The 17,081-nt window shown below is 43.9% G+C and overlaps 1 protein-coding gene across 7 annotated transcripts in view; it reads right to left on the reverse strand.

Moving 5' to 3' along the window:
* Positions 1–17,081, reverse strand: part of hspg2 (heparan sulfate proteoglycan 2) — a 551,229-nt gene that overhangs the window by 322,295 nt on the left and 211,853 nt on the right. For 6 of the 7 annotated variants that reach the window (XM_072245064.1, XM_072245068.1, XM_072245061.1 and 3 more), the window contains 4 exons: positions 12,534–12,662; positions 8,676–8,933; positions 3,339–3,458; positions 1,707–1,838 (listed from right to left, as the gene is read on the reverse strand). In XM_072245064.1, the coding sequence (XP_072101165.1) occupies positions 1,707–1,838; positions 3,339–3,458; positions 8,676–8,933; positions 12,534–12,662 (639 nt within the window). The remainder of the gene's footprint in view (positions 1–1,706; positions 1,839–3,338; positions 3,459–8,675; positions 8,934–12,533; positions 12,663–17,081) is intronic. The other variant, XM_072245063.1, reaches the window with a different exon arrangement.

Consider the following 17,081-nt stretch of genomic DNA (forward strand, 5'->3'; position numbering starts at 1 on the left):
TTGGATACAGGGTAATTCGTCTATTTGGTGCACCCTTGACTGATCTGCACCAATAATTGTTCCCCATTTGTTTGTGCGAGCAGTAATTCTGACTGCCCTTTTCATCCTTGAGACTGGAGTTGAGAGTTCTTGAACTGCTGTGTCCTTTCACATCACCCTCCTTGCATCCCCACAAAGGCTCAGCACTGGTGCTTCAAGCTTCCCACCTCAGAGACCTGCTCTCTGCATCTCTTTCCCCTGCTCTGGGCAGTCTCTTACCTTGCTCCTTCTTATGACCTTGTCCCTTCTTGTGATTTAGATGCCTAAGAACTTCCCAAGCAAGACAGTCACCCATTTCTAGCTTGGGATCCACTCAGTCCTCCAAGTCAGACCAACCAAGTCCTCACCTCTCTCCTCACTGCCACATTCTGGAGGACATGACACATGTCTGGACTCTGTGCCTGGGTTTCTGATTTCAGTGTGTGGCTTACACTTTATGTGCAGCTTCTAGTGGCATCACGAGCTGTACCCTCCTCTCACCAAGCCGACAGTCTGAGCCTTTATCTGGGGATTGAATACCCCTCAGTAGAGCAGGTGGGCACCCCTCCAACAGCACACACTTCAGCCACAGGAAAAAAATGTTTCCGGAATTGGGCACCCACTGACTTGTACCTGCAGACTATCACCCAGGGTTCAATATTTTAGTTGTATTTTATGCACACTGTTTTAAGACCCCTGTTTATAAATCCAGATGTGCCCAGAAGACCTGGACAATTTGTAAGACCTGGTTGCACATGCAGCTGAAGAGGTCTTTAGCGAGGTGTCCATGGTTACAACAAACCTCTGGCTCCAGTTCTGGAGCTCTTCTCTCTCCATACAAAGAGGTTTTAAGGTGCTGCCCCTGGATTATAGGAATATTCCCTGGGATGACTTCGATTTCATCCCCTTGTTATCACTGAGTACAGGGATAGTCCCTGGGACAACCTCGATTTCATCCCCTTGTAGTCACTCAGAGAACAGGAATATTCCTAGGATCTACCTCCATGTCATCCCATTGTTATCACTCGGACTACAGGGTTATTCTTGGGATCGATCTCCAAGTCATCCCATTGTTATCACTTAGAGATTAGCTGCAAAACATTGGGTGTTTGGAAGGCTGGTGGTCTCTAGTTACAAACCTGAGGGTGAGGACAGGGAGAGGGTCAGCTCAATGAGACTCTTTAATTGCTGATTGATTCCTCTGTTGTGTGTCCTTGCACTCTCGCTGATCAGCTAGACGTTGTGAATCCACAGAAAGCTCATTCATATTTATTACCAGGAGAGGATGAAGGAAGGAGCCAAAGTCGGGAAGAGGAAGGGGGGAAGAGGAAGGGGGGCAGAGGTTGGGGGGCAAAGGGAGCAGGCATGGGGGAAGGAAGTGGGGGGAAGGAAGGGGACAGCTGGTCCTGAAGACAAGTACACAGTTGTGTAGGAAGTGAGTCCCTATGTGTACCTCAGTTCATAGATGTGACCTCCTGAAAAAGATCTCCAGTTCCACCACAAATTCTACCGCACCCACTCTTTTCCCTGCAAATTTCCTCAGTGAAAACTACCAACAGAATTGTCAACATGAGCAACCCTCTCAGTGCCAATCCTCCAACTCACTGCTAGAGGTTAAACGAGACCCCAATGCACGATAGCTGAGGAGACTCCACTCCGTAAACATAACGCCATTGCATGTTACTTACTGCATCCAAATTCATCTGAGCGATCTGGGCAGTCGGCCTCCTCATCACATTGGTAGCTGGCAGGAATACACAACCGGTCGGACACACAGACAAACTGCTCAGGGGCACACATGTCCCCAGGCCCTTTGGTAGCTGCAAGTTGGCAAAGACACATTTACAAGAATTTATTTACCAGAAAGGTGTCTGATTAAACTCTTAGCATTCAGTCTGGTCAGCTGACACAGGTTTTATGACAAGACCTGGGAGGAAAGCCCTGGGCAAATTTTGAGTGGAGAGATCCATTGCACGGTTCTCCATCACCTTAACCTTCAAGTAATGACATTAATGAACTCTGCAGATTCTGGAAAATTTCAGCAACACACACAAACTGCTGGAGGAACTCAGCAGGTCAGGGAGCATCTTGAGAAGTCTTGGGCCCAAATGTTAACTGCTTATTTCCCCGTAGACGCTGCCTGTCTTGTTGAATTCCTCCAGCAGTTCGTGTGTGCTGTTCATTATCAAGAATGTTGGCCCTGCCTGAAACTGCTTCAGATATCTGAGCTGAAACTTTAACTCAGAGCCTACAGAGCTGATGGGGACATTCAGCATTCATTTTAAAATGTCCACATCTGCAGTACGTTGCTACTTGCTTAATTGCCAAGTGCAGAAGTAGCAGCTGCTATCTCGTTGCCACCGCATTTTCTTCACCTGTACTCCATGAAATCGTACGAAAACATAAATAATTACAGTTCACTTTTAGTTGCTTGTAGAGGAAACACCCCATGTCTACCTACTTCCTTCTCCTATTGGACAGAAGATACAAAAGCCTGAAAGCACATACTATCAGGCTTCTATCTCGGTTATCAGACTCTTGTATGACGAGATGGAGTCTTTGCCTCACATTCTACCTCATTACGATCTCACTGCACTTTCTCTGTAGTTTTTACATTTTATTCTGCATTTATTGGTTTACCTCTATGTACTGTGTGCTCATTTCATCTGTACGAACAGTATGCAAGATAAGCTTTTCTATCTTGGTAAATGTGACAACAATGAGTACCAATAACGCAGGTCAAATAAATCTCCATTAAAATGGATCAAACTTAAGGTGATGGAGAAGGTCTGATGCTTCTGCTGGGTGCAAATCATTGAATCCCATCCAACACCCCAGCCCTCCAATATGACACTGGGCCACTGGGCCACCCCTGACCTGTATACATCAATATTCAGATCCCGAATAAACAAGGATGTCCAGGTTTGAGAAAGTTAACAACATACATCTCCGGGAGCAGGGGTAGGCGCTGCTCATTCTCCACTCACTCAGAATCATTAAAAGAAAACCTGCAATGCAGGAAAAGGCCCTATCTCAGTTGAAAAAAAATCTTTCCCAGCATTACCACATTTAGTCTGCCAATCAGTTCCCAAAGAATACGTTGAGAATGATGAGACATGACCAGGGCTTCAAAACTCCCACAGCTCCAGGAAGTGACTCTGACTTCTCCCACCGTCTGGGTGAAAGCATTTTGCTGTCACCCCTACTCTACTGCTTCCACCATTTGCTTCAACTTGAAATTGATCCCTACCCTCTGGAGCTTGATCAGAACAGGACCTTCCTATTTCATACGCCTCACCTTCTCTGTTCCAAATACTTACGACAGTATTCCTCATCAGAGTTGTCCCCACAATCATTGTCACCATCACAGCGCCACAACTTGACAGCACAGCGACCATTCTTGCACTTGAACTCATTAGGCTCACATGGTGATGGTGTTCCTGGGGATTAAAAATGAGAATATGAAAAACTCACCCCTTCGATTCTTATGCAGAGTTGTTCTTGTCAAGAAACTGCCTGGTACAATGCAATAAGATGAACTGGTGGCCACCCTGATTGTGTCCAGAGAAAGTACGGCTGTGCCCTTCCCTACGGGTGTAGTTCTTGGGTTCATTTGTTTCTGGGGCTTAGGGTGCAACAACTGGTTTTGGACTCCTGACCTGATAGGTCCTTTTTAATCCACATGCACTGGAACTGGTGAAGCCTGTTGTAACAGCTGGTTGGGAGCCAATGGCTACAACAAGTAGGCAACTCCAGTCAGAGTTATTGAGTCACTGAGAGATATATCAGGTTGTTCACCTTATCCAGTCATTGTGGACCAGCACCCACCCATTTACACCGATCCTACAACAATCCACCTTATCCAGTCTGTGTGGACCAGCACCCACCCATTTACACCGATCCTACACCAATCCACCTTATCCAGTCTGTGTGGACCAGCACCCACCCATTTACACCGATCCTACACCAATCTACCTTATCCAGTCTGTGTGGACCAGCACCCACCCATTTGCACTGATCCTACACCCATCCCACTTTATTCACCCTATATTTCCAACAGCACCCCAGGACTCTGTCACACCTGAGGCTATTTACAGTGGCCAATTAATCCATGAAACTGTATGTCTCCGGGATTTTGGAGGTAAACGACGAAACTTGCAGAGGGAGAATATGCGAACTCCACATAAGTAACAGGGAAGCTCAAGTTCGAACCCTCGTCCCTGAGGCAGCAGCTCTACCAGTTGTCTCACTCCCACGTTTCTTCTCTGTACATAACAGGATTTTAAGGTTGCTGGGACAGACCCTGTGACTACAGTAGTAACTATAGGTTTGACTGTGCACCACAGAATGATGATAAGCAACATACAGACCAACTAAACCTATTGCTTTGATCAGGAGTAAATGAGTGAGCAGTTTGGACACCAGTTTATCGCTGGATATATATTGGTTTGTGGAGAGGTTACAAACAGTAATACATATATGCAGCAAACTTGATACAGGGCCTTGAACCGAGACTTTGACTATCCCTCTGCATCCAGAGATGCCATCTGACACACCAAGTTCCTCAGGCGATTCGTTCTGTTGCTCCACTATGAGGTTACAGGAAAATGGGCATGTTTTGAAAACCCTCTGAACCTAACTGGGCCAAATGGCCTCCTCCTTTGTAATGTAGAAAACTGAGATACATGAGGAATATAGTGTGACTTCCAGCTGAGTTCAGGATTGTGGACTATTAATGGGCTCTCGATTCCTGGACTAGAAGGAAACAACTTAAGAGTTCCCTTTTTGCCCCTTGCCCCTCCAGCGAGACCCACTAGAGGTTTGTGCATCCGATGCCTAATGTCTAAAGATTCAATTTAGCTGTGAAGGTTCGCTCTGTCGGCCAATTCGGCAGCACTCAGGGCCCAGGCTTTGGAACAACTCCAGTGAAAATCAGCAGCTTCATGTCATTCACTGAAGCCCCTAGTGTCTCAATTTTAGTAAGTGCCATCCACCACCTCTGGAACTTGACCAGCACAAACAAACTCAGATCAACACAACTCATTACTTACGCAGTCAAGAGATAAAAGGAATATGTTACTCTGCTGTCTCTCAAAGGTGAATGGACTTGACCAGTCACACACACCCAAAACCAGGGGTGTCAAACTCATTTTAGGTCACGGGCCGGATTGGGAAAAATGCGACTTCATGCGAGCCGGATCAGTTGTGCACGTGCGCGTGCTCCCACAGCTTTCGTTGCCTTTGGGTTTTCAACCTGCTCCCATCTGTCTCAGTCTCTGCTTCAAGCACAAAGTGCTTCACTTCATGAATTTTGTTTCTTATGAAGAAGATCGCCTAGCAAGCATTATTTTTATGATTGATATTAACTTACAGTCGTAGGCTGCAAAAAAGTTGTGATGAGACAGTAAAAACGATGCTATTTTGGCTAAGATTGTTCTGGGAGCCACACCCTTTCCATTAATAAACCATTTGAAATCGAGCATTAGCAGACACAAATGTAGACCTAATGAAACAAATTGTAAATGTAGGCTACACAACTGCACCTAACTTTTATTAGCCTGCTTCCAGCAATCGAACTCAATGAACACAGTTAGTCTCTAATTTTTATTGAAGTGATCATATTTACAATAATAGAATAGTCAGAAAATGAATGACACTCAATATTTCATAATGCATTTTGCTTACATGTCGCAGTGCATTGAACAGTGTCACTTATTTTTCACTTGTTGCTTCCAGACACCTGACATCTCTTGGTTTTAACCAGCCTGTCAACATCAGGGACCAGTTTCTGGGCAGTTGTGATTTTCATACTGTCACTTAGATGTCCATGTGTCAGCTGCGAGTGCAGTTTGGATTCATTAATGTTCATTATGGAGAACGACCGCTCACAGAGATTTGTTGTCCCGAACATGCAAAGGATCTTTGAGGCAAAGTCTGTCATCTTGGGGCACATTGGTCCCAGGTATTGATAGAATGAGTCCAGACCCACAGTCTCAAATTTATATTTCAAAGCTGAGTTACACTGAACTTCAATTAGTTCCATTTGGGATTCCTCCGGCATGTCTGATGCTGTGTTGACAGCAACCAGTGAGCAAAATACTGAGAACTCCTTCTCAGGCTGAGTGAAGACTTGGAAATGATTCTGAAACTCACTTTTCAGCTGTGATATTTTGACCTTGTACCTGTCCAAGTTGTCATTATTCCCATGAGCGACACACACAGACCGCAAAGAGGGGAAATGAGTTGGGTTGCTCCAGGACAGTTGCATCTCCCTCAGGCCTAATTTAATTTGAAAGGCACGAATGCTGTCGTAGTATTCCGTAACAAGTTTGTTGCTGCCTTGCATGTTAACATTAATCACATTTAAGTGCTCTGTTATATCCACCAAAAGTGCAAGATCATGAAGCCAGTCTGGGTCATCCAACTTTGTCACTGGCTTCCCTTTCTCATTCATGAATAGTCCAATTTCCACACGTAATTGAAAAAAACGTTTGAGCACAACCCCTCTGCCCAACCAGCAGACTTCAGTGTGGTAGGGCAGGCCGTGTCCAATATTACATTCAGACAAAAGAGTGTCAAATTGCCAATGGTTGAGTCCCTTGGCTCTAATAAATTAACCATTTTGATTACTACATCCATGACATTGTCCATTTTCGGGCTCCTGCTACGGAACACCTCTTGGTGTATAATACAATGAAAATTCCAGAATTCATCGGTCTGAACGTTCTCTCTGAGTTTCCCAACAACACCATCCTTTTTCCCGACTATGGTCGGTGCGCCATCTGTTGCCACGCTGACAGCGTGACTCCAGTCAACCCCAAGGACTCGACGAGGCTGGAGAAAAAGTTGTTCGCTGTTGTGGTGTTTGTCATGGGCACCATCTCCACAAACTCCTGGGTGACAGTCAAAGATGCATCAACACCATGAATAAATATTCCCAATTGAGCTACATCAGTCACGTCGGTGCTCTCATCAATTGCAATAGAGAAGGCAATGAATGGCTTCACTGTCTTTTAGTTGACTGTTCAAATCTCCTGCAAGGTCCCCGATTCTCTCTGCCACAGTATTTCTTGACAAGCCGATATTACCAAAAGCCTGTCTCTTCCCAGGGCACACCAGCTCAGCCGCCGTCAGCATGCGTGCTTTGATGAATTCCCCCTCTGATTATGGCTTCGATGCAGCAGCTATTTTAATGGGAATAATATAGCTGGCCCTGACAGCTCCATCATGAGTCTCCCGACTTTTGGTGAACACTGATTGCTGTTTTTTCAGAGCTGCTTCAAGCTCGTTTACCTTTTGCGTTCTGAGTCATCCTGCGTACTTGTCATATTTTTCTCCGTGTGACGTCTCATAGTGTCGTTTGATATTGTACTCTTTTGCCACAGCCACTTATTGTGAGCATATCAGACACACAGGTTTGCCGTTGACCCCACAGAAGGAAAAACAATCTTTCCAAATATCGTTGAATATCCGACCTTCGATGTCAACTTTTCTTTTCTAGGAAAGCATTTTGAACCACAGCAGCAAACAGTCTCAGCCTTGCTACAGGTGTTACTTACCTGAGTACTCCGTGTGTTTATACTGTGTCTGACAACGTAAGTGGGGCCCTAGTGGTCTTCAGTGCAGGGTGGTAGGTGCTTACGCACAGCGGGTGGTTAACTGCCGCCTGTTGTTTTCTAAGCAGACACAACAAGCTGCCGGTACAGCAGGCGGCACAGACAGCGGTGGGACAGTGAGTGGCTGCCGTACAGATACATAATAAATGGTCGTGAATATACTTTTCTCCCCCCAAATCATCCCGTGGGCCGGATTGGACCCCTTCGCGGACCGGATACAGCCCGCGGGCCGGTAGTTTGACACCCTTGCCCAAAAGGAACGTGTCACTCTTTTTGCTGCTTTGTGACAATGACTGCACTTGACCAGTCACACACACCCTAACGAAGAAAATAGTTCAGTAAGACAGTCATTCTTGAAGAAACAGTAAGAAATTGCTGCATGTCAAATAATGAAATAGAGTAAATCACTCAAATGCTACAGAGGGAACATTTGCTATCTCGCTTTTTAAGTACCAGGTTTTTAACCCTTTAGTTAACCCAAAAGGTTATCCCTATTTTCAGATTTCAAGTCACAAATCAGATCAAGTCATAAAGCAAGAATAGATGTTTAGAAAGTAAATTCAAGAGTCTTGTGCCTAGAAGGCCGAAGATATAACAGCCTGTTAAGATTGCTGTCTTCAAGGCAGCAATTACTTTAAAGACAGCAATCTACACTGAAGTGGTCAGAGAGACAGTCAACAGTTGCATTATAAATGAGTCAACTTAGCTTCATTTCATGGGTGCAGAGCATCCAATAACAATTTTTTTGTGGCAGTTCTCCCTGCAGACTTCCCAGCAGGGGTGGCGTCAAATGCTACAAATTTGGAGCATGGCTAATTTCTGCTCTTTGGCCTTGGATTTTTCTCCTCTACTGCTCACTTGCCAGTGTGTTGCAATATTTATTATTCCCACCATCCAGAATTGACCTGTTTGTAATATCTTAGTCTAAAATGCAGCTACAAAACTCGTTGGAGAAGGTAACCTGTCCTCAGGCTGTTGCACTCCCATAAGGACACAGAGTGAATGAAAAAGTGCTGAAGAATTTCTGCTTCAGGTACTTACCACAATCTAGTTCATCACTGCCATCGCTGCAGTCTCTTTCACCATCACACAGATAGTCCCTGGGGATACACTGACCATTCTGGCACACAGCCTTGTCTATTGAACAGGGTCTCATAAAAGTGGCTGCAGTAATTGGTGCAGAAACTGTAGGAATCTGTACTGGCCTGTCAGGTCTGGTGATGACAAGCGCAGACGTGGTGTCTTCTGGTCCGACTGGCTGGACAATCGGAGGAGTGGGAATGGCATCAGTTGTTTCTGCTGCGGGATTTGCAAAAGAATGATTTAGACACTGGCAACAAAACTGCACCACTCCTAGTCGCAAAGCCACAAAGGCTAGAACTTTCACTACAAGTCACTTAAGGGTTACTCTCTGATGAATTATTCTTGATACTTTCACCTTGAACATGATCAATATTAAAAGTATTAATTCAACTCATGCAGTAATAACACATAACAGCAAACTGGCAGCTGCTTGCTTGTTTTGGCATTTATTGTACCCAGGCTGGGAGAGAGAAGGACCCCTACTCCGCTGCCTCTCCCTTCTCTGTTGTTTACTGAGGATTGAAGAAGAGCACAACACCAAAATCTCAGGACGCTTGCTGTGTCTTGAGCGGAAATGGGGGAAATTGTGATTAATCACTCCCAATCATACCGAGAAGATATGCTTTAAAAAGAAATTCCAAACATGAAAATCACCATAGCCTCTGTATTTTGTAAATAAATGGCTCTTTACAGAAGCCGATTTAAAAGTGTTACTGAAGACAGAAGGCTTCCTTTTGTCACGAACTGCATACAAAAATCCACCTGTTACTATAGTTACGCACTGTGGCTATCTGGAGACACAAGGAGACAAGGCCTAAGGCATTTAAAACAAAGTGGTACCATCTTGTGGCTCACCATCTTCTCTCTCAGTTGAAGTGCTTAATGCAACCCACTTGAAACAGTAAGATATATTCAAAGATTGGACTTATCAAGGAAACATTACTCCACAGAAGAGCACTGAGCATTGAAACTCTTCTGTTTGCGTGAAAATGTCATTAAGTTTTCTCCCTCAGAAGTTACGTGGAATTGGCACCATGTATTGCCCACTCCCACCTGCCCTCCAGAGGTGGAAGTGGGCTGCCGACATCAGATGAGGAGTGATCTTTGTGAGGGAGTCACAGGCTCTCTCTGGATCTGGTCACGATCAGTCAGATTGGCACTGATCTGCAATGCCAACAAATGGGAACCTCGAGGAAAATTTATACCCTATGGATGGAGGGAAATTCTATTTTTCTGAAAGGATGAGTAAGTCAAAAGATTATTTACAGTTCTGGTCGCCACAGCATAGGAAAGACTTAATTGACTTGTGAAGGTGGACAGTAGATTCAGCAGGATGCTATGTGGGACGGAGCTTGGTTAAGTGAAGATATTGAATAAGCCGGGGTTGTTTCCCTTGGAGAGAAGGAAGCTGGCGGGAAGGGGGAGCTGACAGAGATGTACAAAATTACCAAGTACGTAGATGAGGTGGATCTAAGGAATGTTTTCCACCGGAGTCGGGGGTCTGTTGGACTCAGGAACACACTGCCTGAATGCGATACTGGGGGTAGATAGTCTCACAATAGTTCAGTATCTAAGCCAGCACTGCAATCAACAAGGGAGGAATGCTGGGAAATTGCATTAACATTGGTAGATTGTGTATCGAGTTCTTTGGCAGCTGGACAAAACACAGTGGAGTAGCTTGGGTGCCACACTACAGGAGAATGTGGTACTTGTTCTGTATACTATGTTCCATTTCTGCTATAAGTTATCTGTTTGCATTAACCAGCTCAGTTTCTCTCTGTTAGTTCTGCCGTGCCTGGTTAACATGTTCCACAGTCCTATAACAATCAATGCCTAACACAAACAGATTTACAGACCACCCCCCCCCCCCCCACCGAACTGGTTTAATTCAATCATGGAAATCTCCTTCGTTCACTCCATTGCTCTCCCTAACCTTACCTGCAACTTAAAACAGCCATTTTCTGTATCACACCTACCCAGTTCTGATGAAAGACCTTTCCCTGAAATATTAAGTCTGAATTTCTTTCAAACTTATTGCCTGATCAACTGAGTGTTGCCACCAGTTTAACATAGATAGAACATAGAATAGTACAGCACAGTACAGGCCCTTCGGCCCACAATGTTGTGCCGACCCTCAAACCTTGCCTCCCATATAAGCCCCCACCTTAAATTCCTCCATATACCTATCTAGTAGTCTCTTAAACTTCACTAGTGTATCTGCCTCCACTGACTCAGGCAGTGCATTCCACGCACCAACCACTCTCTGAGTGAAAAACCTTCCTCTAATATCCCCCTTGAACTTCCCACCCCTTACCTTAAAGCCATGTCCTTTTGTATTGAGCAGTGGTGCCCTGGGGAAGAGGCGCTGGCTATCCACTCTATCTATTCCTCTTATTATCTTGTACACCTCTATCATATCTCCTCTCATCCTCCTTCTCTCCAAAGAGCAAAGCCCTAGCTCTCTTAATCTCCGATCACAATGCATATTTTCTAAACCAGGCAGCATCCTGGTAAATCTCCTCTGTACCCTTTCCAATGCTTCCACATCCTTCCTATAGTGAGGTGACCAGAACTGGACACAGTACTCCAAGTGTGGCCTAACCAGAGTTTTATAGAGCTGCATCATTACGTATCGACTCTTAAACTCTATCCCTCGACTTATGAAAGCTAACACCCCATAAGCTTTCTTAACTACCCTATCCATCTGTGAGGCAACTTTCAGGGATCTGTGGACATGTACCCCCAGATCCCTCTGCTCCTCCACACTACCAAGTATCCTGCCATTTACTTTGTACTCCACCTTGGAGTTTGTCCTTCCGAAGTGTACCACCTCACACTTCTCCGGGTTTTCTGCTTGATTTGCTGCTTAACTGAACGAGACTGAAAACAAAAGGTCAGCATTCTCCTAATTCCTAATTCCTACTCTCAACAGGAAAGCAGTTTTATGCCATTTCATTTATTAAAAAGTTTTGTATGTTTTATAAATTATGTTTACATATTAGATGTTATATATGTATTCATTCTATTTTATGCATTTTTTCTGTTTTATATATTTTATGAATTTTATCATAAATAAATATGCACTTAAATATATACAAAAGTAACAAATAATAAGGAAATACAGTTTATCATTTATCACCAGATAATGGCTTGTCATATAATGTAGAACTTCCAGAGGGAGGGTGTGCCACAACAAACAGATCTGTTACCATTCTCTGGGATACAATCCCTCAGTAGTAACTATGTACAGTGGATTGGGACACATTGGAACCAGTACAGTTTGGCCCAATTAGCCAAAGTTTCACAGAGATAGTTAAAAGGCATTAAGAAATGCAACAAACTACCATTTAACTGAGTAACAATTACTGTATTTCAGTTAAATACTGAACAAACTAGAACACTACCAATAGCTCTATAGCACTATAAATCTGTGTATTTGTTCCTAAAGCTTGAAACCACAGTGAGCAAAACAGTTCTGAATTGTCTTGCTGCTTATTTCTTGCCAACTCTCAGTAACAAAAATCACTGCTTTTGAACACAAACTCATGTAACTGATGCTATTTAAAAACTGTTTGCTATAAGCATGGTATAGTGTTTAATGGCCATGTGACTGACACTAATTAAAAACTATTCGGTAATAATCTCCTGCCTCAATTAAGCAGCATTGTGTCCCAAATAACCAAGGAATCCCTGCTATTTTCTCAATTTAGTTTTTGTTCTTTAAGAGTTCGCCCAAATAAACTGCTGCCCCAATTACCACTGGCCCAGGTATTAAATTCCAGATTCCTTCACCTTAAAAACTCATTGAACACTTACCACAGTTGTCTTCATCAGACATATCACTGCAGTCTGCTCTCATGTCACAGCGATAATCAAGAGGGACGCACTCACCAGACCCACAGGAAAATTCATTGGACTTGCATGGGCGAGGAGATGATATGATCTCTGAAATCGAATGGGGGGGGGGGTGGAAATGAAACTGATTAGACAAGAACAACAATAGTTATTACACCTTAATCTTGCTACATCCGAGTGTGTTCAGATAATCAAAAAGCTATTTTTAAAAGACGCTGGACTCTGGCCAAAATATTAAAACAAGATCACTGGATTGATGAAAGAAGCCATGAAGTAAAGCTGGAAGAACTCAGCAGGTCAAGCAGCATCTGAATGTAAGTGGATGTTTCAGCTCGAGGCTGAGTACAGCTGGATGTGGAGAGAGGTGGGGCAGAGGCCGGTGGGTGATTGCTGGAGCCAGATGAGATGATGGTAAAAAGAGAACCAGGTGGATAAGGGGCTGGGAGAAGTGAACAGAGGGAGAAGAAAACTAGGTGGATGGTTAAGTGTGTGTGGTGAGAGAACACTGAGGGTGTGGGTTACCTAAAATTTGGAAACTCTTAAATTGTAAGGTGCTCGAGTTGAACATAAGATGATGAAATTCACATTTGGCCTCTCTGTAGCAATGGAAAAGGCCGAGCACAAACAGGTCAGTGTGGAAATGGGAAAGGCAGTTAAAAAGTCTTTCAACTGGAAGCTTGAGGTACCTCCTGGATACAGGTGCCCAGAAACACAGTCCCTAATCTATACTTTGTTTCTGCCGAATATAGGAGGCCACATAACAACCACCAAAGGCACTAGATGAGGCGAGGAGAGGTGCAAGTGAACCTTTGCCTCACTTGGAAGGAACGTTTAGTTTTCTGAATGGCGGTGAGGGAAGTGATGATGGAATAGATGCTGTGCCTCCAACAGTTCCTGGTGGGCAAGGAAGAATGAGTGCTCACTGTGGAAAGAGGCTGGGGGGAGAGTGGAAGTTGCTACTGTTGGTGAGATCACCTTGGAACTAGGGGAAATGACAAGGGATCATACATTGTATGTGGAGGTTGGTAAGGACCATGGGAACTCTATTGCTGAGCAGATCTGCAGTAAACTGAGGAAATGTGTGTGAGGCCTCCATTAACAATAGTAGAGGAGAAGCCATGTTTCAGGAAAGAGGAAATTTCTGAAGAACAAGAGCAAGGAGACATCATCTTGAGAGTAGATACAGCAGTAACGTGAAAGGTTGGCTTCTTAGCCAGTTGAAAACCGCTTCAGCATTGCTGGTCATTGATTGGCCCGTTCGAAGGATAAAGCAGCTGTCTTCCTCTGGTTGCCTTCATGCCAAAGCAGCGGTTTCTGGTTCCAGGCACCTCAGGGGTATAAGAATAGCATGTGAGAAACCCACTCTCTTTCTCCTTTATCTCCAGGGCTCATCTTCACACTGAAGCCACAACCAGTGCTAAAGAACCATTGGGAAAGTACTGCAGATATAGGAGAGCCCATGCTCCCACTTAGAAAAGTACCTGTTGTTGAATGTTTAGTTTTGTAGTTGTATAACTTGAATTTGTTGAGTCTGAAGTGTTACTGAATGTTTATTGTCATAGTTTTTGTAACTTAGGTTAGTTTTGATGACTTACTAGACTTGAATGTTTGAGTCTTTCACTGTATCTTTGTAAATAAATGGTTAATGTGCTTACTCATAATCAGCATCTTCTGTCTCACCCACTGGGTACTTGAAATTGTTTCAACATTAGACCAGTGGAGAGGGAGAAAGTGAGTAAAAGGGATGGCACCCTTACAGGACACAGAGTGGGAGGAGATACAGTTGAGGTAGCTGTGGGAGATGACCCTGGTCTTCACCATCACCAAAGATTGGAAGAATAACCCTTCATTTTCTCCGCTTGGCCGGTAGATTTTGATCAGTATTACCTGCATCGGAATGAGGATAAATTCTGGCAATACTGGAAATATAACAACTAGACTTGCACCAATTTATTCCTTTTTCAACAAACCACGATAATTATCCAGAACCCATCTGTGTCCCCTTTGTCTCCTCTTTCATCTCCATCATTTGCCCTCATCTTGTTTTATGAAGAACATCGACACTGTTGCACACTGTCATAACAACACGAGCCTTTAGCAGAGCAAAACAATGCAAAATGCCTTACAGGGTGTAATCAGGATGTAACATCTCATTAGCGGGAGTTATCACAAAAAAATTGTTAAAGAATCGAACATAGAAGAGTGCAGCACAGGGACTGGCCATTCAGCCCACAATGTTGTGCTGAACCAGCTAAAAAGTAAACCAAAACTCCCCCAAAAACTGATCCCTCCTCCCTACACAATGCCCACCTTACTCACATTATGTGCCTATCTACGTCTCTCTTAAAAACCTCTAATGTATTTGCCTCCACCACCATATCATGGAGGGCATTGCAGGCATCCACGACTCTGTGGAAAAAATCTATGCATTACACCCCCTTTGAATCTACCTCCTCTCATCTTCAATGCATGCCCTCTGGTATTAGACATTTCTACCCTGGGATGAAGATATTCTCTGTCCACTCTATGCCTCTCATAAAACTCTATCAGATCCCCCCTCAGCCTCCTCCACTCCAAAGAAAACAACCCAAGTTTGTCCAACCTCTCACGTTAGCACAATCCCTCTAAACCAGGCAGCATCCTGGTAAACGTCTTCTGCACCCTCTCCAAAACCTCAACATCCTTCCCATAATGGAGGAACCAGAACTGTATGCAATACTCCAGATTTGGCCCAAAAGTCATAACCTCTTGACTTTTGAACTCAATGCCTCGATTAATAAAAGTAAGCATTCCATGAGCTTTCTGAACCACCTCTTTGACCTGTATAGCCACTTACAAGGAACTATGAACTTGGATCCTACGATCTCTCTGATCAGCAACACTGTTAAGGGTCTTGCCCTTAACAGTGTACTGTTTCTTTGCTATTACCCCATCAAAGTGCAACACCTCACATTTATCTGGGTTAAACTCCATCTGCCATTTCTCTGCCCATATCTGCAACTGATCGATATCACACTGTATTCTTTTCTGGTCTTCTACACAATTGACAATTTCAGCATCTTGGTACCATCCACAAATTTACTAATCCACCCATCTACATTTTCATCAAGGTCATTTATAAACATCACAAACAGCAGAAGTCCCAGTACAGATCCCTGTGGAACACCACTAAGTACAGACCTCCAGCTTGTGTAAGTCCCTTCAACCACTACCCTCTGTCTCCTATGTGCAATCCAGTTCTGAATCCAAGCAGCCAATTCCCCACGGGCCCCATGCATTTTAATCTTCCACATTAGCCTCCGATGAGGGACTTTGGCATGCGCCATGTGGACAACATCCACTGCCCTACCCTCATCAGTCTCTTTTGTCACCTTGTCAAAAAACCAAGTTGGTAAGACATGACCTGCTCCACACAAAAATTCTTAAAGATGCAAGTTTTAAAGAGACTCAGATTAAGCAAAAAGACAAGGCAAAGAAATCCAGAGATTAGATCCCTGGTATATTTGGGAATGATCAAAAGGCCAAAACTGGAGGAACACTGGATCCTTGGAGTTATGTAGGTTGGAAGAGATTAAATTTTAAAAGCCGTAATACCAAAATCTGTGACATTTAAAATATCATATAACCGCAGTACACACCCAAGCAACCCTTCTGCACAGATTGAAAATAATTTAGCCAAAATAGGAAAGAAATAATTTGCCCATTTCCTAATGTTATGCATTGCAGTTGGTCATCAGGAAAGTATTCAATCCCAGAACAGCAATTAGCAATCATAAGAAATGTTATACAAAAGATACAGTCACACCATTTATTTCCAAGGGCTCATACATGCTGTTCTTATTCTTCCAGGCTGGCAGAAGTGACAATGACTGACGTAAAGGTCAACACTCAAGTTGAGTTCAAGGGGTTGACTGCTGTTCCCACCAGCAATAGAAAATCAAAATAAATAAAGTAGCAGAAAGACAGGCATCGGGCCTATCAGGCTCACAAATAACACACAGCGTTTGTGGAGAAGTGCTGATGTTTTCCGGGCTTCATCCACTATTTATCTGCAAAATCATTTGAGATTTGATTTCAGCTTTACAAACGATCCATCATGAAATGATCTATTCCGGGCCCAGCATACAGGTGCAATCGTGAAGAAGGCAGTCCTAGAAATGTTACTGTCATAGAAGATATCGGACTCAACATGCCACCAAAGACGCTGATAAACTTCTGCAGATGTACAGTTGAAAGCTGTCTGGCTATTGTGTCAAGCCTGGTATAGGATTGAAATGAAATGTCTATTGATTGAATGTGAGAAGCTACAGAGAGTGGTGGCCTCAGCCACTTCAATCATGGACACAGCTCTCCACACCATCAAGGGCATCTGTAAGAGCCAATATGACAGCACGGTAAAATTAAGGAACACCAACATCTGGGCCATGCCCTGCTTTCACTGCTGTCATCAGACAGGAGGCGCAGGAGCCTGAATAATACACGGCACAAGGTTCAACAACTGCTTCCTCC

This window comes from Mobula birostris, chromosome 27, assembly GCF_030028105.1.
Source record: "Mobula birostris isolate sMobBir1 chromosome 27, sMobBir1.hap1, whole genome shotgun sequence".
Lineage (NCBI taxonomy): Eukaryota > Metazoa > Chordata > Chondrichthyes > Myliobatiformes > Myliobatidae > Mobula > Mobula birostris.